Source organism: Phacochoerus africanus, chromosome 3, assembly GCF_016906955.1.
Source record: "Phacochoerus africanus isolate WHEZ1 chromosome 3, ROS_Pafr_v1, whole genome shotgun sequence".
Taxonomy (NCBI): Eukaryota; Metazoa; Chordata; class Mammalia; order Artiodactyla; family Suidae; genus Phacochoerus; species Phacochoerus africanus.
In genome coordinates this window covers 196351972-196375955 of record NC_062546.1, presented here as the reverse complement: position 1 = coordinate 196375955, position 23984 = coordinate 196351972, and the positions used below count along the sequence as shown (strand labels likewise).

Genomic DNA, 23984 nt, shown 5'->3' with positions numbered 1-23984 from the left:
TTGGCTGTTATGACCCTCCCAGGGGTTTTTGATTAAGAACCTTGCAGGTCTCTGTCCTCTTAGACTTTCTATTCATTATGCAGTTTCGAAACGTGGCCGATGTCTTGGGGGTGGGGTATGGTTGTGTATGTTTGATGCTGGCCTCCTCCCTTTGTGGGCACTTTGCCTTCTGGGCACCACGAGACTTCAGGTGGTTTTTTCTGTCTAAGCAAAACTTCTGACTCAACCCCTAGCCCTCTTCACATCTCCAGAATTCAGCAAATGTCCTGTCTGGCTAATTCACTTGAATACCTTAGCCTTGAGTGACCTCCTGAAGTGCTCTAGAATCTCATTCCCTCTGGATCAGTAGCTGGCAAATTACTGCCCGACAGCCCAGTCCGTCTCCTGCTTGTTTTGATATAATCTATGAAATAAAACTGATTTTTACATTTTTAAATGGCTCAAAATTTTTAAAATAATGTTTTGTGACACAGAAATTAGATGACATTCAAATTTAGTGTCTGTAAATAAAGTTTGATTGGCATACATCCATGATCAGTCTATTTTTTTAATTTTTAAATATTTTTTTTAAGGCCGCACCTGTGGCATATGCAAGTTCCCAGGCTTGAGGTTAAATCGGGGCTGCCGTTGCGGCCTGCACCACAGCCACAGCAATAGCATATCTGAGCCGCATCTGTGATATATGCCACAGGTTGCAGCAGTGCCAGATCTTTAACCTGAGCCAGAACGGCAACTCCCATCATGCTTAGTCTTTGCATTGCCTGGGCCTGCCTTCATGCCACAGTTCTGGAGTCGCGTGGTTGCAACAGTGACCCTGTGGCCTGAAAGCCCAAAATATTTACTGTCTGGTTCTTTATAGGAAGTGTTTGCCTACCAACTCGTGATCTGTGATAGCAGTTTTCAAAGTGTGATCTCTCGACTCCTAGGTTGTTCCGGAGACCCTTGCGCTGAATTCATAAGGTCAAAACAATTACTACTGATACCTTCATAAGCATAAAGGCAGTGGCATCGAGCTGTACTGGCCGGCATTGTGTTCTTCAGTGTCACATGCTCCCAGTTAAAAAGTCCCTTTTTATATGTAAGGATGTCCTGGGTAGACGCAGTTACTGATGTTGTTGTCTTTATTAATAAGTACATATTTTAAAGGTAATCTTTGTGACAAAGTAGGACCCATTTTTTTTTCACACACATCTCAGATAACATCGTATCACAGACTGAGAGCTAAAGCAGAGGTGAGTGTACAGCTGTTTTTTTAATTCAACTTGATATTAAAATGATTTGCAACAAAATAAAATGAAGCTACTCACTATTGTTTTGTTATGGAAAAATACGATCTTTTTCACCAATTTTTTTTTTTGTCTTTTTGCCACTTCTTGGGCCGCTCCCGCGGCATATGGAGGTTCCCAGGCTAGGGGTCTAATTGGAGCTGTAGCCACTGGCCTACACCAGAGCTACAGCACATGGGATCCAAGCCGCGTCTGCGACCTACACCACAGCTCACGGCAACACCGGATCCTTACCCCACTGAGCAAGGCCAGGGATCGAACCCGCAACCTCATGGTGCCTAATCGGATTCGTTAACCACTGCGCCATGACGGGAACTCCTCACCAAATGTTTATATTAATATGGAATGAATCAATGAAATATTTGAAAATATGTTAGTTCTAGACACATTTTATAAATAACAATAGATATAAACCACATACACAAAAGTGCTTTTCGGTGTGGGGGGAGGTTCTTAGTAATTTTTAAGACTATAAAATTATCCTTCAAACCAAATTGACTCATCTCTGAGGTAGTTTCTCCTCATGTATCAGAGGAAAATTACGGCTTTGGCTGTTTATTGTCATTTTCAGTTTGGCATAGAGTCTTTTAGGAACATCTCGAAAGTTGAGTGATATTAATGATGATTTTGGTCGTGCTAAAGTGATCCGTGTGCCAGCCTCAGGGTTTATAAGACATCCAGTGGCATTCGTCAGTTTTTCCTTCTTTTTTTCTTTTCATTTTAAACAAAAGGTTTATTTAAACAACAGGACTTGAAGGGAAAACTATCTAGGATTCATTTCTTTTAGAGTAATTTATCCCTACTTAAAGACATTTTGCCCTACATGTAATAGCTACGTACAAAAAAGTTAGAAAATTTCTTTGGTTTTACAATGATAAATGAAAAACATTAAAATCCTCCACTTGAACAAGATATGCAAGGATTTATTTTTTTTTTTTTTAAAGCAGCGAGAGCAAAATAACTTATTGGAATGTAAAGAAATGAATGAGCATGCCACTAATGGAGAAAGGGGGTATTTTCACAGAACCAGAATTTTTCCGTATCCCATCTCCATTTGATGTCAATCAAAACAGTTGGCCATTTAAACAAACGCAGTAAGCTCGTGCACACACGCCAGTTATTTTATGTGCAATAAAGGAATGGGGAAGGGGAAAACGAAAGAATAGAGAAAACTATATACTATAGTCGTCAGGATGGGGTAGAACCGGATGGCTGTTTTCTAATTGAGAATGTCTTCTTGGTCTGGAGGAACAGATTTCTGGAGTAAAGCAGAAGGTTCCCTTTTTAGTAGACACCTCCTGTCTGCTGCTGGAACACATCAATTTCATCTTCATCCTCCAGTTCCCACTGTACAGGCGTGTCTGTTTCATTGACTGACTGGCTGCCCGTCGAATCAGAATCTGATGTGCCTCATTGACAAACCCTGTCATTCACAATAGGCTTTCCTCCGTTCACTAAGTGGTGGACGCCTCTTTGTCTTAAACTGCACCACAGAACCGTCCTGCCCCACCTCCTTCAAATTATGATTGTTGCTCTCCTTCCTGACTCCTTCCTTGGGCTTTTCGGCCGTGGCAGCACTGGAGTCACCTCCGTTGGAGTCTCCTTGGCGGCCACTTTACAAAAGAGGTACCGGGTCCGCCCCAAACGAGCACACAGGCAGCACCAGGAGCCGCAGAAGAAGCAGTTTTTCCTTTTTTTGATGGTTGTATTATTAGGGTGTACTTTATATGGACTGTTTCATGACTTAAAAATCAAGCCTGGAAGCAGCTGAGGATTGTTTTTTCAGAGTTACTTTCACTCATTTTGTTTTTCTTTCCACACTATTTCAACACGAAAATGATAAGCCTGCCCTAACTGGAACTGATATTATTTAGTTTCAGAAATTTTGAGATGTATCTCTTAATCAGCAAGAGCCTACTCTGCAGCACCGAGAACTCTATTCAGTGTCCTATGACAACTGTGATGGGAAAGGATATATTTTTAAAAAGGTAGCATATATACGTATAACTGAATCACTTTTCTGTACAAAGCAGAAGTTAACACAACACTGTAAATCAACAATACTTCAATTACAAAAATAAAGGACTTGAAAAAAATTTTTTAAAAAGATGGTATCATGCCTTTTGAACTTGACCTTCTTGCAGTATATTTTTAGGTGGACCCTTTAAGGCCGTCTGTACATAAGTAAAGGGAGTTAGGCTGTGATAGTTACGCAGTTCATTAGTCACATCCTTAAATAATAGAGAACACAGGCCTTGTGAGGATTATAGTGTCACTTTGAAAAAAAATCCTCCAAGAAGATCATTGAAGCTTAATTGGTGGCGGGTGGGGAACCTTTTGTGTTCATATGAATTCCACATTCACTGAACAGTTTTCAAATAAGTATCATTTCTAAGGATTTCAGTACTTAATCGAAAAAACCCAGTATACAAAGCATAACCTGAAGAGATAGAAGACAAGAAAGGGCTTGCAAGTAACATCAGGTGTACATTTATAAGCATTACTGGAGTTAATCATGGTTACAAGAAGGAATGTCTCCACAAAAATTTGAAACGTAATTGTGGAGTTGTTCATTTTATTGACAACTTAGTAATAAACAACTGTAGTACTTGGGTCTTAGCATTTTTCAAATTTTGGGGTGATGGAATGGAGCCTTAGAAGTAGGAGAACTCTGAAGTGCTGTGATAGCAGCATCTGCGTGTGAAATTAGAGGAAGTGAAAAGGCCAGTCTTTTTGGCTGTTTTTATATTCTTTCCAGTCTCTTTTGTTAGATGTGTTGTTCTGTTTTTATTTCCACGCCCTTTCACTGTCACATGGATTCCATTTATTCTGCCAGAAGTATTTAGACATATGTGACATTTCCTTTGACACCTGGGCATCATTGTTTACCAAATTTTTATTATTGCAGAAGGCTTTTTTCTTACCATATATCCGTATTTTTAAAGGTAGCAGTTCATAGCGATCCTACAGGTATTATGTTTTGTTTCAGCTGTTAAAAGTCAATCAACTCGGGAGTTCCCGTGGTGGCGCAGTGGTTAACAAATCCGACTAGGAACCATGAGGTTGCGGGTTCGGTCCCTGCCCTTGCTCAGTGGGTTAATGATCCGGCGTTGCCGCGAGCTGTGGTATAGGTTGCAGACACGGCTCGGATCCTGCGTTCCTGTGGCTCTGGCGTAGGCCGGTGGCTACAGCTCCGATTCGACCCCTAGCCTGGGAACCTCCATATGCCGCAAGAGCGGCCCAAAGAAATAGCAAAAAAAGACCAAAAAAAAAAAAAAAGTCAATCAACTCATGTCATTTAAAAAGAAAAAATTAAAAGACCAAAATATATAAATAACTGTTACATCGCTTTAAGGCAGAGTAAATCCAACTAATTTAATTCAGTCTTGAATTATCAGCAGCCTGTCTTAACCCTGGTATAGACCCAGCCTTTAATTGGGATCCAAAGAAGATAAGCAGCCACTACCATGTAAAGTCTCCCTTAAACCTGCTAATGATTTTCTCAAATGTTTAAAAATGGTTGTTTTTCTCCTTGTGAAGGTTCTAAGGCCCAGCAACTTCTGCAGGGACTTCAAGCAAGTGATGAAAGTCAGCAACTTCAGGCAGTTATTGAAATGTGTCAGTTATTGGTCATGGGAAACGAGGAGACACTGGGAGGGTTTCCTGTCAAGAGTGTCGTTCCGGCTTTGGTAAGATAGCATTTTTCCCTCCGTTTTATCTCAGTCGTCCTCTTAATGCTGCCTGTGTTTTTCCCAAAAGCACGATTATCTTCATTATGAATTTTAAAATATGGTAGAACTAAGAAATAGTAGAATGTGTCAGTGCTTTTGTTTCATGCATGAATTGGTAAAAATTTCTAAAGCATTTCTTTTCTTTTCTTTTTTTTTTTTTTTTGGTTGCTTTTTAGGGCAGCACTCATGGCATACAGAGGTTCCCAGGCTAGGGGTCCAGTTGGAGCTGTAGCTGCCGGCCTACACCACAGCCACAGAAGTGCAGGATCGGAGCTGCGTCTGCAGCCTCCACCACAGCTCATGGCAATGCTGGATCCTTAACTCACTGAGCGAGGCCAGGAAACCTGCATCAGATTTGTTTCTACTGAGCCATGGCAGGAACTTGTCTAAACCATTTCTTGATGAATATTTGTGCTGTCTTTGATACTTAAATGACTGTATGGTTTTAAATTTTAAGTTGTTAGCTCCCTCAATACTTTGACTTACTATGCCGAAATTTACATCCTGTTTTCTTTTAAACTGGCAGTTCACAGGGCAATAACGGGCAGCTCACTTGTGGGTTGTCTCTGTGGGCCTAAAGGTTTCATGTTGGATAGGTGTGTGCATGGCTGAGCAGTCAAGCCGTAACATCACATGGATCCTCCAGCAAAGAAAAAAAAGGGTTTATGTTAAGCAAAAACAAAAGAAACAGTACTGAACAACAGGAAAACAATGTTAAAAATGTTTTCCTGATTTTTCAACGCAGTTGTAGGTTGATATTTAGAATTTAACATCTTTACAGCTCAAGCTTTTTATTTATTTTATTTTATTTATTTTGTCTTTTTGCCTTTTTCTAAGGCCGCTCCTGCGGCATATGGAGGTTCCCAGGCCAGGGGTCCAATCGCAGCTGTAGCTGCCGGCCTACGCCAGAGCCACAGCAACGCGGGATCCAAGCCGCGTCTGCGACCTACACCATAGCTCACGGCAACGCCAGATCCTTAACCCACAGAGCAAAGCCAGGGATGGAACCTGCAACCTCATGGTTCCTAATCAGATTCGTTAACCACTGAGCCATGACAGGAACTCCTCCTCTAAAAGTTCTAAAAGCTCAAGCTTTCTATTGTGAAAACAACAGGAGGAGAAATGCCTTTACCAAATGTAGGCCCTTAAGTATAACACATCTTGTAAGTAGTGGCTTGGTCGTTTTCTCAGTGCAGGATTTAAAGAGATTGGCTGTAACTTAAGATTAAAATTAAGTCTGAATGAAATACTAACAAAAGACTAATGTAAACACCATGAATACATTCATAACGTATTTTACCTTGGAGGTTAAAATAATTATTATTTAGGTCTTTGTTTACACATCTGGTAAAGATGACAAAAATGAAATTGTGAGCCATCAAATTGTCTTATTTGATCACATTATCTAAATTACAGAGGGAGCTGAGTGAAGGCCAGTCCCATACAAGATGACTGGCATCTGAGTTCCCTGGTGGCTTAAAGGGTTAAGGATCCTGCAGCATCACTGCTGTGGCTGTGGTTATAGCTGTGGTCCAGGTTCAGTCCCTGCCTGGAGATCTTCCTCCTGCTACAGTCTCTGCCATCCCCACCCCCTGCCACACACACACACACACAAAAAGGATGACATAGTCCTTATTCTGCCTATTACTTCTTGTGGGATGGCTCTGCTCTGGCAGGGAGTGACAAGTGAGTGCCCTGCAGACCTCACAGTAATGAAGGCTAGCTCTCAGGTCCTAGCGGTTCCATCCTGCAGGTATGCATGTTAATTTTTTAATGTTTCATGAAAGCAGTATTAGCCTTTGTACTTTGACATTTTGCTTATGTTAATATTCACACTCAAATTAATTGATTGCTTCAGGAGCTGGCTTTTGTGACCTGAATTAAACTTCCTTGTTTGTTTGTTATTGTTCTTTTAAAAATAAATAACAAAGAACTAGCTTTACCATATACTTTCCCTGTTAAATGCAGTTTTTATTAGTTAAATAAAGAAGCTGTTAAATCTAGGTGGAAATAACACATAATCCAATTTACTTAATTTGCTTATTGTTGATGAGATTTAAATTCCTGACAGACCTGCACAAGGCAGCTAGCTCTAGCTCTTAATAGTGAGTTGTCTAGATCTCTTCTCATCACAGTTGGTGATGATGAATATATACCCGTCAACCACTGTACACTCGTCTGACCATAATAGCCATTTTTGGTGAAGAATCTGTTTATAGCAATCCTTCCCAAATGTGCTCTTACCCGGTTCATTCCACCACCTTAAGAAGTGGAAAACTTATTCCTTTTTCTGTTACCGTAACAACCCATCTCAATTTAGAGTGTTTTAAGTCACTAACTGTAGGTGATTTGAGACAGACTGTGCACACTCACGTGTGTGGTTGGGGGGATGGTGTTTTTAAACAAAAGCAGTTATCAGTACCTCTGGTATATAGATATATTTTGCCCAGGATAATTCAGAGCTGAGAAAACATTCACATTAAATAAGTACTGTATCAGAACACCTGATGTCTTGTTATTACCAAAAAACATTTAATTGAAGGGTACTTTATAGCTTAAATTCAATGCATTTAAATTTTTCAATTGAACTAGAAGACTGGTTGTCTGCTTCCCCAAGGAGGGAGTTTTCTTTGGTAGCTTTGGGTGCTTCAGGAAGATGTAGTTTTGCATCACCTCCTCTGAAAACTGTGGTTGAAATATGCTTAAGGTCTTTCCACAAGAAAAACAAAATAAAATCAGATATTTAGACCAACTCATGCATATGTAGAATAATAATAATTTCAGTTTTAATTGGTACATAATTAGCTTTTGATGTGATTGTATTGTGTTGAAATCCTATGCTACTCTCTATATTTACATCTGAGTTAAAAGATGCTTAGCTCAACTTTTAGAGAAGCTAATTTACAGGAGTTTAAGCTATGGTTTTAAATCTGTGCTGATAGTTTATTTAACTAATGTCAGTGCATTGCTGGCCTGTTTATTTATTGACGTATTAAGTATTTATTGACACCTGTTAAGTCCTCGGTGACATGTTAATGGGCTTCCGAAAGGGGGAAGGGTTGGTTGCAAGCAGCAAGAAGGCTTTGTTTTTCCCCTGCATCATGAGGTGATGAGTATCCCAAGTCAGTGCTGCAGTGTGTGGGTCATGCCATCCTTAAGCATAATCATTTCTTGTATACGCGTGCTAGCTTATAACTGGATCTTATTTTTGTATAGTAAAATTTCTGGCTTATACTGTTCTAGTTCAGTTGAAATAGAAGAAGAAATATTTCGGAGTTCCCCGTCATGGCGCAGTGGTTAACGAACCTGACTAGGAACCATGAGGTTGCAGGTTTGATCCCTGCCTTTGCTCAGTGGGTTAAGGATCTGGCGTTGCCATGAGCTGTGGTGTAGGTCGAAGACTCAGCTCGGATCCCACATTTCTGTGGCTGCTGTGGTATAGGCCGTTGGCTACAGCTCCAATTAGACCCCAAGCCTGGGAACCTCCATATTGCTGTGGGAGCAGCCCTAGTAAAGGCAAAAAGACCAAAAAAAAAAAAAAAGAGGAAGAAGAATATTTCTAGGACCACTAAGAATATAGATAGCTTCTAATACTTTTTCATAATCTTTTTTAACAGATAACGTTACTGCAAATGGAGCATAATTTTGACATTGTAAGTATGTGGTGTATTTTTACAAAAGCATTCCAAATTTAAATTTTGTGTTTTTATTGAGTAAAAATGGCTTCTTTTTTAGATGAACCATGCTTGTCGAGCCTTAACATACATGATGGAAGCACTTCCTCGATCATCTGCTGTTGTAGTAGATGCAATTCCTGTCTTTTTAGAAAAGGTAATCCTACTTTTGCCCGACTTGAAGGCAAGCGTAGGGAATCAAGTTGAGAGCTCTTGTTGTGGAATTCTCAAGTCGTATATCACATTGTAAGGCATTTTTTAGCATCTGTTATCTAACTAAAGTATATTTTTTAGCCAAGAATCCAGAAAAATATTTCATGTTTAAAGGAGCAGAACTTTAAAGTTGATACTAATAAACTAAAATCAACCCAGTTTTGTAATTTTTGATAATAGCAATTACCGCATGAGTAGAAAATATTTCAGAGAAGAAGTAAAGCACTTAATTAAAAAATAATCTCATTATTTCTAGAATACGTCCCAGTGAGGTCAATAGCTCTTTATACCCTCATTTTACAGCCGAGAAGGCTGAGACACAAAGTGCCTTGCTCAAGGTCACAAAGTGAGTCCGTGGAGAAAGGAGATTTTTTTCATATGGTCTGTGCTAGGTTATGTTTTTGGTCTGTCTTATGGACCTTCTCCTTTTTGAGGCACAGTAAAATTTGCATTGTCTGATAACCTTGGAATATGGTATAAAGTTTAAAGCTTGATTTTTGAAATGTGTTGCATAAACCAACCTGTTCATTATGTTCAGGATGAAGAGTTAAGTTATATAATCAAATTTAGTTTATTCTCTTTGTAAAACATTTTTCAGTATCTTAAAAAACAGAGTGATCGGAAGGAAACTATATTGGCAACATGTTATAGCTTAAGCCATAAATCACTGGTTTCTTGTGGTGGGTTTCAGGTTAGAGGCGGTATAGATTGATGCAAATTAGAGTAGGTACTGTGTCTATTCATGTAGAAGGTGAGCAACAAGAACTTGAATGATAATCGTAAGTTCCCCATTTATATGTTCCCAGCTGCAAGTTATTCAGTGTATTGATGTGGCGGAGCAGGCCTTGACGGCCTTGGAAATGTTGTCACGTAGACACAGTAAAGCCATTCTACAGGCGGTAAGTGTTGTTACGCAAGGACTGTGTTCCGTTTAATGTTGGGTTTTAGATCCACATTTGTATTCGCTCCTAGATTGTAATCTCCCAAGTTACACATGCTGTAACCAGGGCGATGTGGTAGACTTTTAGTGGGTCTTTGTTTTTTAATTGCTGATGAAAGGGAATTTCTTCACTTTAACAGTTTCCTGTATTTTAGGGTGGTTTGGCAGACTGCTTGCTGTATCTAGAGTTCTTCAGCATAAATGCCCAAAGAAACGCGTTAGCAATTGCAGCCAATTGCTGCCAGAGTATCACGCCAGATGAATTTCATTTTGTGGCAGATTCCCTCCCATTGCTTACCCAAAGGCTAACCCACCAGGTAAGATACAAATCTATTTTATGTGTCAGAAATCGTATCTATACGTTTTTTAAAATGCCAGTTTCAACTAAGGTCTTCACATCCTCCAAATGGATATGTAAACTGGAAGTGTTCCGATCTTTGTTTTTCCCTGTTACTAGTTAGTCATGTGCCACATTACATTATGGAAATTTTAGTGGGGTTACCCGAATGAATGGTATTTCGTATATTTGAGATCTTTAGCTATTCTGATTTTAAGGGGTAGAATGTATTGTTTCAGCAAACACTGCATGTTTACTATGGGATATGATCAGAATTTCCTTTCGGAAGCATCACCCTTTCCTGGAAGGTACTGGGTTAGACGGACAATCCTGGGAGAATATGGGATAAGATCAGGAGAGAGATGAGACTCTGTGCCAAATAGAACTGAAATGAAAAATGTAGACCACAGTCATCTGGGGCTGGAGGAGAGCCGGAGCAGCTGTTGAGATGGAATCAGTGGGCCTGGTGATGCAATGGGAGAAGCAGGGCTTGCAGAGCCTCTGGTGGAGGATAGATCATGAATTACGCTTCAAGGTTGTAAAGAAACTAATTTTCTTGTAATGTTTCAAAGTGTTGTTATTGCTAAAGAGATCTCTGGAAATCTGGCTTTTAAATTACTTTTAAAAGTGTGCTTCAAATCTTCTTGGGGAAAATTAGGTACATAAAATACACAGGCATACCTCCAAGATACTGCAGGTTAGGTTCCAACCACTGCGATAAAGTGAAATAGCACAATAAATGCGTCACAAGGATTTTTTGCTTTTCCAGTGCATATGAAAGCTCTCTTCACACTATCCTGTGGTCTGTTTAAGGGCACAATAGTGTTTTGTCTAAAAAAACAAAAACTATGTAACTTCATTAAGAAACACTTAATACTCGCTAAAAAATGCTAGCCATCATCTGATCCTTCAGCAAATCATAATCTTTTTGCTCGTGGAGAGGGGAGGGTTTGACATATTGCAAGCATTACCAAAATGTGACAGAGATATGAAGAGAGCAAATGCTGTTGGAAAAATGGCGCTGATAGATTTGCTCCTTGCATTGCGGTTGCCATGAACCTTTAACTTGTAAAAGAATGAAGTACCTGCAGTGTTGACTAAAGCAAAGCACAATGAAACGAGGTATGCCTATAAGATAGATAAAATGAGTTCCCTGTGGCTCATCAGTAACGAACCCAACTGGTATCCATCCATGAGGATGCAGGTTCCATCCCTGGCCTGGTTCAGTGGGTTAAGGATCCAGCGTTGCTGTGAGCTGCTGTGAGACGACTTTTGTAGTATTTTTAGTTTGTTTTCCTAGTAAATATAGCAAATCTTCCCTTACTTTTACCTCTGGTGCACACACACAACTATTTATAATTGTTCAGTGTATTTGCATGTTTTAAGCAGTTACAATATGTGTAACACTTTTTAGAATGGTAGGATGTTTATCTTTTCTCTCTTAGAAGTTTTTGTTTAGGTATGGAACTTACAGAAGCTCAAAACTTGTTTCTTCTTTTCTATATATTGAGGCCTTAATGGAAGAGAGTTTATCAGTATTTTTCTCTTTGAAATCATGAAATTACTGATTACTTGCTTAGGGTCACTGCTTTTTCCAGAGCTCATATCTAATTAAGCTGATCATGGAGAATTTGGGGTTAGGAAGAAGATAAGGGAGTTATGTATGAGAGTGAAAATATTCTATATTAACCGACTCTATTTGCTTTTACTCAAAAACAGGACAAAAAGTCAGTAGAAAGCACTTGCCTTTGTTTTGCACGTCTCGTGGACAACTTCCAACACGAGGAGGTAAACATTCAGTTTTTGCTGGTCTTTTCATGAAGTTGTCAAATTGCTAACTCACGATATAATATTTTTTGTCTTTCTTGTGTTTGTGCAGAATTTGCTCCAGCAGGTTGCCTCCAAAGATCTGCTAACAAATGTTCAACAGCTGTTGGTAGTGACCCCACCAGTTTTAAGTTCTGGGATGTTTATAATGGTGGTCCGCATGTTCTCCCTGATGTGCTCCAATTGCCCAACTTTAGCTGTTCAGCTTATGAAGCAAAGTAAGTGCTAGGTTACTGTCCGCTTTTAAACAGGAAGAGCAGCTTGCGTATGTGTGCGTTTACTCTCCCTTGAAAAGTGAAAGGCAATGTATGTCAAGCAAGCAGAATTGCTAATAGCATAACCACTGGACAGTAAAGGAAGGAAAATGTTAATGTGCAATAAATTTGTGTTGGGACAACATAGTAATGCTTCCTACATAAATAACAATTTTTAAAGTATATAGAGTATTAAAATTTTATCCTTGCTTATAAGGCTAAAGACCCAAGGCCATTGCTTTCTATACAGTATCAATTAAGTAGTGATGCCTCATTAGGAGAATTCTGAGTTTTGTTACCAGTAACTGCTTCCCTTCTGCTTATAGGTAGTCCTTTCTGCCCACGAGAGATTTTCCGGCCGTTTATCTAATGGCAGAATGCTTTCTTCCCTCAAAATGTTGGAACTTACACAGATGAATGCCTCTGATCTGTGCTCCTTTGATATTTCTAAGCCTTTCCCAGCCTTACCATGGGCAGAGTATAGTTTTATTACATTCCTGTTGCAATTGCCCATGACTTTATTATTTAACCTGAAATTTCACAAGTTAACGTCAGAAGATTGTGGGCTTCAGAAAACCTCTGTATGTTGTGGTTCTTGCTAGTAGAGTTTTGATCACTTCTGTATAAACACCTATAATTGTGGGTAATTTCAAATCCATGATTCTAATCTCTGAGGCTGTTGCCTTGGGAGTCAGTGATGCTATCCACTGACAAAACAGTCTTTGCCCCACTGCTTCGGATGGAATATGACGTAGCACAGTAGTATGTTTTTGGTGGGGAAAACTCAGTTTTGTATTTAGTTATATTGTACATTTTAGCACATGGCACAGAATTTTGTTTAAAAAAAAAGGGGTTGCTGAAGTGATTTATTGAAGAGTCATTTCTGATGGTATTCCACTGAATGATGCTGTTTTGCTCATGCCATGAACAAAGACCTCTGTGCCTAGATAAGTTTGGAGAAGGTTTACATAACTTAGGTAGTCAAACGGTGCACTTTGCTGATTAAAATCTCTGGGAACCTCTTGCATTTTGCCAGGCCTGCCATTTTCTTTAGCTTGAGCACAGATTCCTTCTTGTTACAGCGAGGCTCTAAATCCTGGCCTGGGAAATTGCTCTCTAACTTGTTGGTTTCAATGTTTTGGAATTTTTTTTCTTTAATATGATGAAGATTTTCACCTCTTGAATATTTTAGGAAGTTTGCCAGATAGAAGCCACTAGATTTTCCTGTAGGAGACGTGGGTCTCCCTAGTCACTTCCATTGTTGTTGTCATCCCTTGATCCCTTTTCAAAACTTTTGCCGCCTATTCGTATGCCTTAATAAATTTGGCAAAATAACGCTTTAATCATCATTTGTGAAATTTCAGTGAGGCAGAGATTTAGCTGTCCACACCCCTCTGCCCCAAATAATGGTGAATACTTTCCTTAACAACAGAACTTGCTGATTACTGGCAGAGTATTTCAATGAAGTGCTTATGTATGTTTTTCATATCCATAGCATTTTATAGAAACAGGTGCCACAGCCAACAGAGAGACAGCCCTATCTCTACATCGTAGCTGTTAGAGTGACCAAAACGTTTGGAAACTAGGCGCTTCCTCCGCTTGCTGGTTCGCTACATTAGACTAGTTTTCATGCAGAGTCTTCCATAAATGGATGTCTTCTCGGAATGGAAGCCTGTGGTAGAGGATATTTTAATGATTTTTTTATTTAGTTGGCATGCTTAATGTCATTATAAGGTAAAGACTTTCCTGACCACAATATGATAAGGTTCAGATGCTTTTAATTGCCACGTTGTATTCTTTTTTTTTTTTTTTGTCTTTTGAGGACCACACCCGTGGCACATGGAGGTTCCCAGGCTAGGGGTCAGATCGGTGCTACAGCTGCCGGCCTACACCACAGCCACAGCAACGCCAGATCCAAGCCGCATCTGCACTCTACACCACAATGCCAGATCCTTAGCCCACTGAGCAAGGCCAGGGATCAAACCCGCTACCTCATGGTTCCTGGTCGGATTCGTTTTGCTGTGCCATGACGAGAACTCTTGCCACGTTTTATTCTTTTGGTCACGTATTTTCAGTGTATTTGAATTGAAGGCAGATACACAAATTTACTTGAATTGAGGATCAAATACATGTTTAGGGAGTTCCCGTTGTGGCGCAGTGGTTAACGAATCCGACTAGGAACCATGAGGTTGCGGGTTCGGTCCCTGCCCTTGCTCAGTGGGTTAACGATCCGGCGTTGCCGTGAGCTGTGGTGTAGGTTGCAGACGCGGCTCGGATCCCGCGTTGCTGTGGCTCTGGCGTAGGCCTGTGGCTACAGCTCGGATTCAACCCCTAGCCTGGGAACCTCCATATGCCGCAGGAGCGGCCCAAGAAATAGCAACAACAACAACAACGACAAAAGACAAAAAAAAAAAAAACAAATACATGTGTAGGGCACTTTGTTTGCAAAGCACTGTGTTTCTCAAGGAAAGTAACATAAAATGCTGAAGGAATCTTATGGCTCAGTGGTTGGCGAATCCAAACAGGAACCATGAGGTTGCAGGTTCGATCCCTGGCCTTGCTCAGTGGGTTGGGGATCCGTTGTTACCATGAGCTGTGGTGTGGGTTGCAGACACGGCTCGGATCCCAAGTTGCTGTGGCTGTGGTGTAAGCCAGCAGCTACAGCTCCGATTTGACCCCTAGCCTGGGAACCTCCATATGCCACGGGTGCAGCCATAGAAAAGACTGAAAAAAAAAAAAGATTCCTGAAGTCTCTGTGGTGGCTTGTGATTAGGTTTCCTGCTATAAGGTTAGGATTCAAACTGAAGTCCTCAGAACGAAATTGTTAAAATCTTCATAATTTATGAGAGTTCTCATTGTGGGTCACTGGTAATGAACCCAACTAGGATCCATGAGGACTCAGGTTGGATCCCTGGCCTCGCTCAGTGGGTTAAGGATCCAGTGTTGCTATGAGCTGAGGTGTAGGTCACAGACACGGCTTGGATCTGTCATTGCTGTGGCTGTGGTGTAGGCTGGCAGCTGTAGCTCTCATTCAACCCCTGGCCTGGGAATTTTTAGGGTGCGGTCCTAAGACCAAAAAAAAAAAGTCATAATTTGCTTAAGTTTTTATTACAACTCATTTGGGTTTTTTGCTCCAATTTCTGGGATATATTGCTGTGTAAGAAAATATTTCCAAAAAAGGGGGTGGGGGAGTTCCCATCTTGGCTCAGTGGCTAGTGAATCTGACTAGGAACCATGAGGTTGCGGGTTCGGTCCCTGCCCTTGCTCAGTGGGTTAACGATCCGGCGTTGCCGTGAGCTGTGGTGTAGGTTGCAGACGCGGCTCGGATCCCACGTTGCTGTGGCTCTGGTGGAGGCCAGTGGCTACAGCTTCAATTCGACCCCTAGCCTGGGAACCTCCATATGCCGCGGGAGCGGCCCAAGAAATGGCACAAAAAAAACCAAAAAACAAAAAAAAGTATTTCCCAGAGAATTCCCATTGTGGCTCAGTGGAAACGAATCTGACGAGGAATCATGAGGTTGTGGGTTCGATCCCCGGCCTTGCTCAGGATCCAGTGTTGCCTTGAGCTGTGGTGTGGGTGGCAGACGCGGCTCGGATCCCGCATTGCTGTGGCTGTGGTGTAGGCCGGCAGCTACAGCTCCGATTCGACCCCTAGGCTGGGAATCTCCATGGGCCGCGATTGTGGCCCTAAAAAGCAAAAACAAAAAAGAAGAAGAAAGCGTTTCCCATAGTTTTCCCTCTAGGAAATGATTGCCTTTTAAATATGGCAGTATAACTAGTTTCACAGGCTTTTGGTTTTTTGTTGTTGGTTTTACAGACATTGCGGAAACCCTTCACTTTCTCCTGTGTGGTGCCTCCAATGGAAGTTGTCAGGAGCAGATTGATCTTGTTCCACGAAGTCCTCAAGAGCTGTATGAACTGACATCTCTGATTTGGTAAAGACTGGGCTGCTCCTAACGGTGGCTTATGTGAGGGTGGTCTACTTTAGAGACCTGCTGCTTACTGACAGCTCAGGGGGCTGTTTATTAAAATGATTGCACTTTTTGTTTTCAGTGAACTTATGCCATGTTTACCAAAAGAAGGCATTTTTGCAGTTGATACCATGCTGAAGAAGGGAAACGCACAGAACACAGACGGTGCGATATGGCAGTGGCGTGACGACCGGGGCCTTTGGCATCCCTATAACCGGATTGACAGCCGGATCATTGAGGTAGTAGTTTCATCGTACCGTTTAAATATGTCTTATTTCGGTGGAGCGTGGGCATAGGGCTGGAGTGGGGAGGCGGACGTGTGTACTTAAATGTGCTCAATTATGAATTAACTCCAGACTCTCTTGTTTTGTCTCCTGAGAACAAGGTCCTCATTTCTGTTGAGGTCAGAAAACTTGGTGTTCTAGTCCTGCTTCTGCTGCTCACTGCCCGATTGCCTTGGAGCAAGTAATTTCAGTTCTTTGTTCCATCGTTTCCTCCTTTCTGAAAGGAAACATGGGAGAAGTTAGGGGATATGTTTCTAAAAGTCCCTCCGATCTTCTCTCCAGAAGAATTCTCTCAAAAGCAAAGATTACTTACTAGTAGCTGTTTCTCAATACGTTTTAAGAGCCAAAATATGGACACAATTTAAATACCTGGCTTTGGTTGAGTGATTAAGTTGTCATGACTTAAAATATGATGTAAATGAAAACCCAATATTCAAAATTTTGTGACTCTTTTGGGATCTCAGCAGAGGAAAAGAGGAATAATAACAAAGGAAATAAACACACCAAAATATTTATAGTGATTTTTCTTCAAGGTTTTATATGTGATTTTATGCTTATTTCCATTTTTCCATGTTAATTTTACACTGAAGTATTTCAGAGGTTTTTCTCAAGTCAGGAAGATATTTGCCCTAGTTTAAGAACTGTTGTTCACTGGATTATTTGAGATGCCATGCGTCCGTTTACAAATGTTTTCATAAGATACTTTAAGTGTTAATATATTTTCTGATTTCAACCTGTGTTTTTAGAATTTTTTAGAACATTACACTTAAATGGACATTTTTCCTTAAGGTAGCTTCCACTCAAAATGAATCTTTGAAAATCTTTTGAAACCACTGATCTATGTTATAAGATCGGAAGTTTATGAAACTGTGTAAACTGTTTGTTGTAGCTGGTCTTCTGTGCCTGTGTATACGCAGGGTCACCATCTCTAATGCTGAGCATTGTTCTTTTTCGCATTTTCCCAACAATTGCACTTTCAGTGTTAGTTTCCTATTTGGTATTTCCTCAGAGTCCTGTCTTCCATTCAACCAAGGAATCCCTTAGATTGGACTCTTCTAAGAATGAATATCTTGCACTTGTTTAGACTGTCTAAAATCAGGCAGGCGGTGTTAGTCGCACCGTCCCCTGGGAGATTGTGCTTAGGTAATGCCTGCCACGCCCGGGGCTGCTTTCTTTAGTTCCAGGCTGTTGTCCCTTTCTTGATCTTAGAGTGTCCTTTCAAGGTGAAGACCTTTTGGTTTACCTAAGGAATCCATGATGTAAATTTCAGTTTAACCTGAGGTTCACGGATAACCAGGTTTTTTCTCTCAGCAGTGTCTTAAAGACCTTCTTAACACACATGGTGTCTTCTTCATGTTGGCCATTCTGCATGACTAGATCTTTCCTCAGGATTTTACCCGTATTTGTCTCAGGGGACCCGCTAGGTCCTGTGGTGTATGTTTGTGTGTAATTAAAAAAGGTTTGTTGGATGAATGAGTTTTTCACCTCCACGCTACTAAAACGTCCACGTTGCGTTACTTCACCATCTGAAGCCTGGTGAAATAAATATGCAAGTTAGCATTTATGGAGGCTCCCCACTGTATCTTAAGGTGATAAGTTCCTCCATGTTTATATTCAAGGTTTCTCTTTCTTTGCTCTCAGGCAGCCCATCAGGTCGGTGAGGATGAGATAAGCTTGTCCACTCTGGGACGAGTTTATACTATTGATTTTAATTCTATGCAGCAAATCAATGAGGACACGGGAACAGCACGTGCCATTCAGAGAAAACCTAACCCCTTAGCCAATACTAACACTAGTAAGTACCTTTTGAGTTAAAAGTAGTACTGTATTTTCTTGTTAATATTTGCAACAGCAAATTGTTTTTGAGTGTGTTTTATTAAGCTTAAGGCCTTTGCGCAGTAGTGATTAATTTGTTGTTGTTTCATGTACTTTAATTGACAAATGAGCCGGCCGGTGTTGCTTAACTGATGTCTTCCCCATGATTTTTCTGCTTGTGATTTACAGTGACCTGGACTCCATTCTCAGTTGTCCTGTGCATTTTTTCCCCTTCCAGTTTTATAGAGTTAGAATTGACACACAGCACTGCGAAAGACGAAGGTGTGCAGCATAATCGTATGACTTAGCATACGTCATGAGAGGAGTAGCACATAAACTTAGTGAACCTCCATTATCTCATTTAGGCACAGATTAAAGAAATGGAAAAAACATTTTGTGGTAGGAACTGTGTAACTTTCATAGGTAGCATCAGCGGTGGTGGTGTACCTGACAGCCCAGCACTTACTTACCTTATGACCAGAAGCTTGTGCCTTGTGACCGCCTTCCTCCGGCCCACCACCCCTGCTCCCCAGTAAGCACAGAGCTGATCTCTGTGTCTCTGAGTTGGTCTCTGAAGGGTAGTGGACTTGCAGCACTGTGTTAGCCCCTGTTCCACAGCCCGGGGGTCTGTGTTCCTGTACATTTCAAAATGATCACCATGATAAGTCGACTTCGGATCCCTCTCCAAAGGAATTATCGAGACTGTATCTCCCACACTGATGCATTTCATTCCTGTGACTCATTTAGTCTGCACCTGGAAGTCTGTACCCCTTAACTTCTCTCATCTATTTCTTTACTCTCCCCACCCCCTCCCCTCTGGCAACCTGTTTGTCCTTTGCAGCCCATGCAGTTTGTTTTGTTTTGTGTTTAAATCTGATCCTTTTATTCCCATCCTACCTCTGGGTCCACGCACACCCTATCAGATTAGTTCTTCCAATGTTTTATTTTATACTTTCCTACCAAAGTTTTCTTAACTTTTCTTAAAATAAGTGATTGTGGGGTGGTTTTTGTTTGTTTGTTTTTGTTTTTGCTTATTGCTTTTTTTTTTTAGGGCCATGAGCTTGGCATATGGAGGTTCCCTGGCTAGGGCTCAAATCAGAGCTGTAGCTGTCGGCCTACGCCAGAGCCATAGCAACTCGGGATTCGAGCCACATCTGCTACCTCCACCACAGCTCAAGGCAATGCTGGATCCTTAACCCACTGAGCAAGGCCAGGGATCGAACCCGCAACCTCATGGATCCTAGTCAGATTCGTTTCTGGGGCGCCTCAAAGGGAACTCCTGTTCCCTGCCCTTCACGCCTTTGTCTTTTTATTCTTTCCCTGAGGGATTTAGTTCATTGCTTTTGCATGTCTGGTTTTGGGTGAGGGTCAGCTAACTTTTTCTGAAATGGGCTGACAGTAAATAGCTCTGCAGGCCGTGCAGTCTTTGTATTCAGCACTGCTATCATAGCCCCTAAACAGCCATCCACAAGAGGTAGACAAAGGTGTGTTGCAGTGTACTGATAAAATGTGTTTACAGACACAGGTGGTGGCCCACCGGACTGGGCCAAGCCCTGTTCTAGCACTTTTCCTCCGTGACCTTTCCCTACACCGTAACCCTTCTAAGCAAAAGGGACAGGTCCTTTTGTTTTTCTGTAGTTTCCTGCTAAATACTCACTGTCCTTTTCTTGAACTCTCTTTATTTTACCAGTGGTTTAGCTGGTTAATACTGATATGTCCCCAATATTTTGTGGAAAATGTGTTAGCAGCAATAAAAAAGGCACAATATTGTGGTTCCTTGTTCTTCTCAGCCAACCACAATGGTCAGTGTTTGTTTGTTTGTTTGTTTTTTTAAGATAGCTAGAATTTGCCTTAATGCTGTTTTTTGGCATCTTTATAGACCCCAACTGATAAGTTAATTGCTTTATAATTAATATTTTTATAGCATTTCAGATAATTACATCAGCTTGAATGCTTCATGTTGCTTATCGTGTTTCTAAAATCGGTAACTCTAATAAGATTATACCTTTTTTTTTTTTTTTTTTTTAATTTCAGGTGGATATTCAGAGTTAAAGAAGGATGATGCTCGAGCACAGCTCATGAAAGAGGATCCGGAACTGGCTAAGTCTTTTATTAAGACATTATTTGGTGTTCTTTATGAAGTGTATAGTTCCTCAGCAGGACCTGCGGTCAGACATAAGTGCCTTAGAGCAATTCTTAGGATAATTTATTTCGCGGATGCCGAACTTCTAAAGGATGTCCTGAAAAATCATGCTGTTTCAAGGTGTGTTCATGAAAGTGGCGAAAACATTTTAGAAATCTGAAAGTCTCTGCAAATAACTTCAGAGATCTTTAAAGAAATAATATGGAAAAAAATACTCAGAACTCAGTGTATTTGGAGAATCTTGAGCCCTTCGTTGTCTTTCCGTATTCACAAACTCCTGTGATAAAGAGTGAATGAAGTGTAGAAGTTGAGTGTTTAAGAGAAATTCTTGTTTTAGTGGACTGGTTTCACAATTTAAATGTTTTGCTCTCAAATTTAAAGTAGTATGGCCAGCGATAATGATCAAATTCAGACAAATGTTTTATATGCCAATGCTTTTTTTTTTTTTTTGTCTTTTTGCTATTTCTTTGGGCCGCTCCCGCGGCATATGGAGGTTCCCAGGCTAGGGGTCTAATCGGAGCTGCAGCCACCGGCCTCCACCAGAGCCACAGCAACGTGGGATCCGAGCCGCGTCTGCAACCTACACCACAGGTCACGGCAACGGCAGATCCTTAACCCACTAATTGCTTTCTTTTTTTAGTCACATTGCTTCCATGCTATCGAGCCAAGACCTGAAGATAGTCGTTGGAGCTCTTCAGATGGCAGAGATATTAATGCAGAAGTTACCTGATATTTTTAGTGTTTACTTCAGAAGGGAAGGTAATGCCATTCGTCAGAATTAATTCATGGTTAATCTCCTAGCCTACGTAGCATTTCAGTTAGAAGTACAGTTACAATCTGTAGAAGATATTTGCACTCTTGTAAGTCAAATACAAAACGTGTGTCTTTTATAAATCTTACATTACCGCTTATGTGAGATTCAGTGTCAGTTGATGAACACTTAGTGTCGGTGATTTGAGTGTTTATGGCCCAAAAGCAATCATTGACTTTTCTTGTGGTGCTAATAACATACAGTTGCCTCTGCAGATTATCTTTGAAAAAGTCAGAGGTCACTTTCTTTCCTCATGAATCCTATTAGTAGATCAGAACTGTTGTAAAAGGGATTATTTTTTACTTTATTGTGGGGATAATGGAGCATTTTGAGGCGTGTAATCTGTAGAACACACTTGGAGTAGTCCTCTAATTGGAGGAATTTCACTGTTGAAATTAGCCTAGGGTACATGGCACTTTGCCACCGTCTTCTTGGAGACCTCAGAGATGAAACTTATCACACTCATTCAGGTATTTGCTCCTTTTCTTTTTTTTTCTTTTCTTTTTTTTTTTTTTTGCCATTTCTTGGGCCGCTCCTGCGGCATATGGAGCTTCCCAGGCTAGGGGTCTAATCGGAGCTGTAGCCTTTGGCCTGCGCCAGAGCCACAGCAACGCCAGATCCAAGCCATGTCTGCAACCTACACCGCAGCTCATGGCAACACCAGATCCTTAACCCACTGAGCGAGGCCAGGGATCAAACCCGCAACCTCATGGTTCCTAGTCGGATTCGTTAACCACTGAGCCACGACGGGAACTCCCATTTTCTCCTTTTCAAAACTGAAAAGATCAACAGAAATTTCTGTATGGCTCTTTTGTTTTTTTAGGATGACTTGGTCTTATGAGGATACAGAAAATAATGGTATTTTCCCCTCATGTAATACTTAGGTTTATCTTTAGTCTTAGAAACAGCCCTAGTTCTTTAAGCATATGATCTGTTTTCCGTTCTTTTGATCACCTTTTCTTGTATTGGATTTCTTTTCTACATCTTGAGACTGTAATAGACATGCTAGTGTAATAGGATTGAATCCTGTGGAAAGACATTTCATGTCTGTTATTAGCTCTGTTCTAACAATAGTTGTCAAAAAATCCAACTCTGTACATTTGCGTGAATTAAAAGGCGAAACTCTCCCCATTTCCCATGGATGGTAACTATGGTCAGCAAATCAGGTGTATGTACATTTTCTGGGCTCACACAGACACACGGTATGTGTTCTGGCTGGTTTCCAGCCTTAGATAATCTTGTATTTTCCACTCTGTATTTTGTTTTTGGTTTTCTGTTTTTGTCGTTGTTTGCTTTTAGTTGCTTCCTGATTTGGAAGCATGCCTGACTCAGTCTTTTTTTCCAAAGTGTTTTTTTTTTTCCCTAAACTTAGATGGAATCAGCTATGCCTTCAGATTTAATTTCCCACCAATATTTATATAGCATATCCATAATGAAGTGTATGGAGGAATCTAGACTAGTTGTACTCCTTTGAGTCTGGGTTGTTTCACTTTTCTTTCAGGCTCCACTTACATGTCACTTAATTGTTGAAGATATTCCCTGCCTTCTAGAGTTTTTAGGTACCTACTGTATTCTCCAACAGCAGTGTATCTTCCTTCTCATAAGCAGGTCGTTCTTCGTTTGTAATTTCTTGCTCATTGGTTGATAAGTGCCCTGAATCCATTTTTCTTAGCCATGGCCAGATCCTTAGTGCCTAGCACACAATCTGGGATATGATTGCTACAAATAATACTTGCGGGGCAAATACCTGATGTGTGAATTCATTCAGATATCTTTTTTTTTTAGCAGTTTGATTTTTTTTTTTAATAATAAGAGGAATCTGATGGAAAGCTCTAGACTTGTGAATGTGTGAACATGCACTCACATTTGTTCAGACACACAGATTTGCATATAAGTTTACATGCTGATACTCAGATGCACCCCTTTGTATTCCTCCCTGCTCACCTCTTCAATGCACAGCCTGCCACGGTGCCAATATGAACCCCTGCCTTCCAAGTTACTGTTCAGTTCTCCTCGTACATCTCCGAGGATGTGAAAACCACCATCCCTTAATAGCTGGTGGTCTCTTTTTTTGGCAGCGGTGTTATTGGGATCTTGTCTTTTTGTAGCATTTGAAGTTACTTAATGGATGTAGATCCTTTTCTCCCCTTCTGGCTATCAAGCCGCGGGTACACTGCCTTTCCTTAATTGCTTATTGTTTTTATGATGGGTATTTTAAATTTCCAGTAGGACTTTACTTGTGACCCACTAAATATCCTGTAATGGGGGTTTTGAAGATATTTAGTATAAATGTCCTTCTTTAATTTTGAATTTGCCTGTTAGTTTTCTGAACGGAGTCAGGTCACCTAAAGTTATTTTCCTGTCTGCCGAGAACTTTTTATTCATTCCTGCTAAAGCAGTATCAGCATTTAGGGACCTTGTCGTGATGGGGAGGCGGTCCTGACGAACCCATCCTCTTTTTAATCTCTCTGCTTGTAGGTGTAATGCATCAAGTGAAACACTTAGCAGAATCGGAATCATTGTTGACAAGTCCACCAAAGGCGTGTACGAATGGGTCAGGATCCTTGGGGTCCACGACGTCGGTCAGCAGTGGAACAGCCACGGCTGCCACTAACGCCACAGCTGACCTGGGGTCCCCCAGCTTGCAGCACAGCAGAGACGATTCTTTAGATCTGAGCCCTCAAGGGTAAGTCCGAGT

At 40.9% G+C, this 23984-nt stretch overlaps 1 protein-coding gene and 1 pseudogene across 14 annotated transcripts in view; one reads left to right on the top strand and one right to left on the bottom strand.

The window, feature by feature from the left end:
• Positions 1-23984, top strand: part of TRIP12 (thyroid hormone receptor interactor 12) — a 153617-nt gene that overhangs the window by 99034 nt on the left and 30599 nt on the right. For 5 of the 14 annotated variants that reach the window (XM_047773700.1, XM_047773699.1, XM_047773697.1 and 2 more), the window contains 13 exons: positions 4827-4975; positions 8635-8670; positions 8753-8848; positions 9711-9803; positions 10000-10161; positions 11901-11969; positions 12061-12226; positions 16080-16197; positions 16316-16472; positions 18159-18312; positions 20367-20595; positions 21116-21234; positions 23765-23972. In XM_047773700.1, coding sequence (XP_047629656.1) covers positions 4827-4975; positions 8635-8670; positions 8753-8848; positions 9711-9803; positions 10000-10161; positions 11901-11969; positions 12061-12226; positions 16080-16197; positions 16316-16472; positions 18159-18312; positions 20367-20595; positions 21116-21234; positions 23765-23972 — 1756 coding nt within the window. Of the gene's footprint in view, positions 1-4826; positions 4976-8634; positions 8671-8752; positions 8849-9710; positions 9804-9999; positions 10162-11900; positions 11970-12060; positions 12227-16079; positions 16198-16315; positions 16476-18158; positions 18313-20366; positions 20596-21115; positions 21235-23764; positions 23973-23984 lie in introns of all 14 variants that reach the window. The other 9 variants (XM_047773698.1, XM_047773696.1, XM_047773701.1 and 6 more) reach the window with 3 other exon arrangements.
• On the bottom strand, positions 2571-3803 carry LOC125122341 (small ubiquitin-related modifier 2-like; annotated as a pseudogene).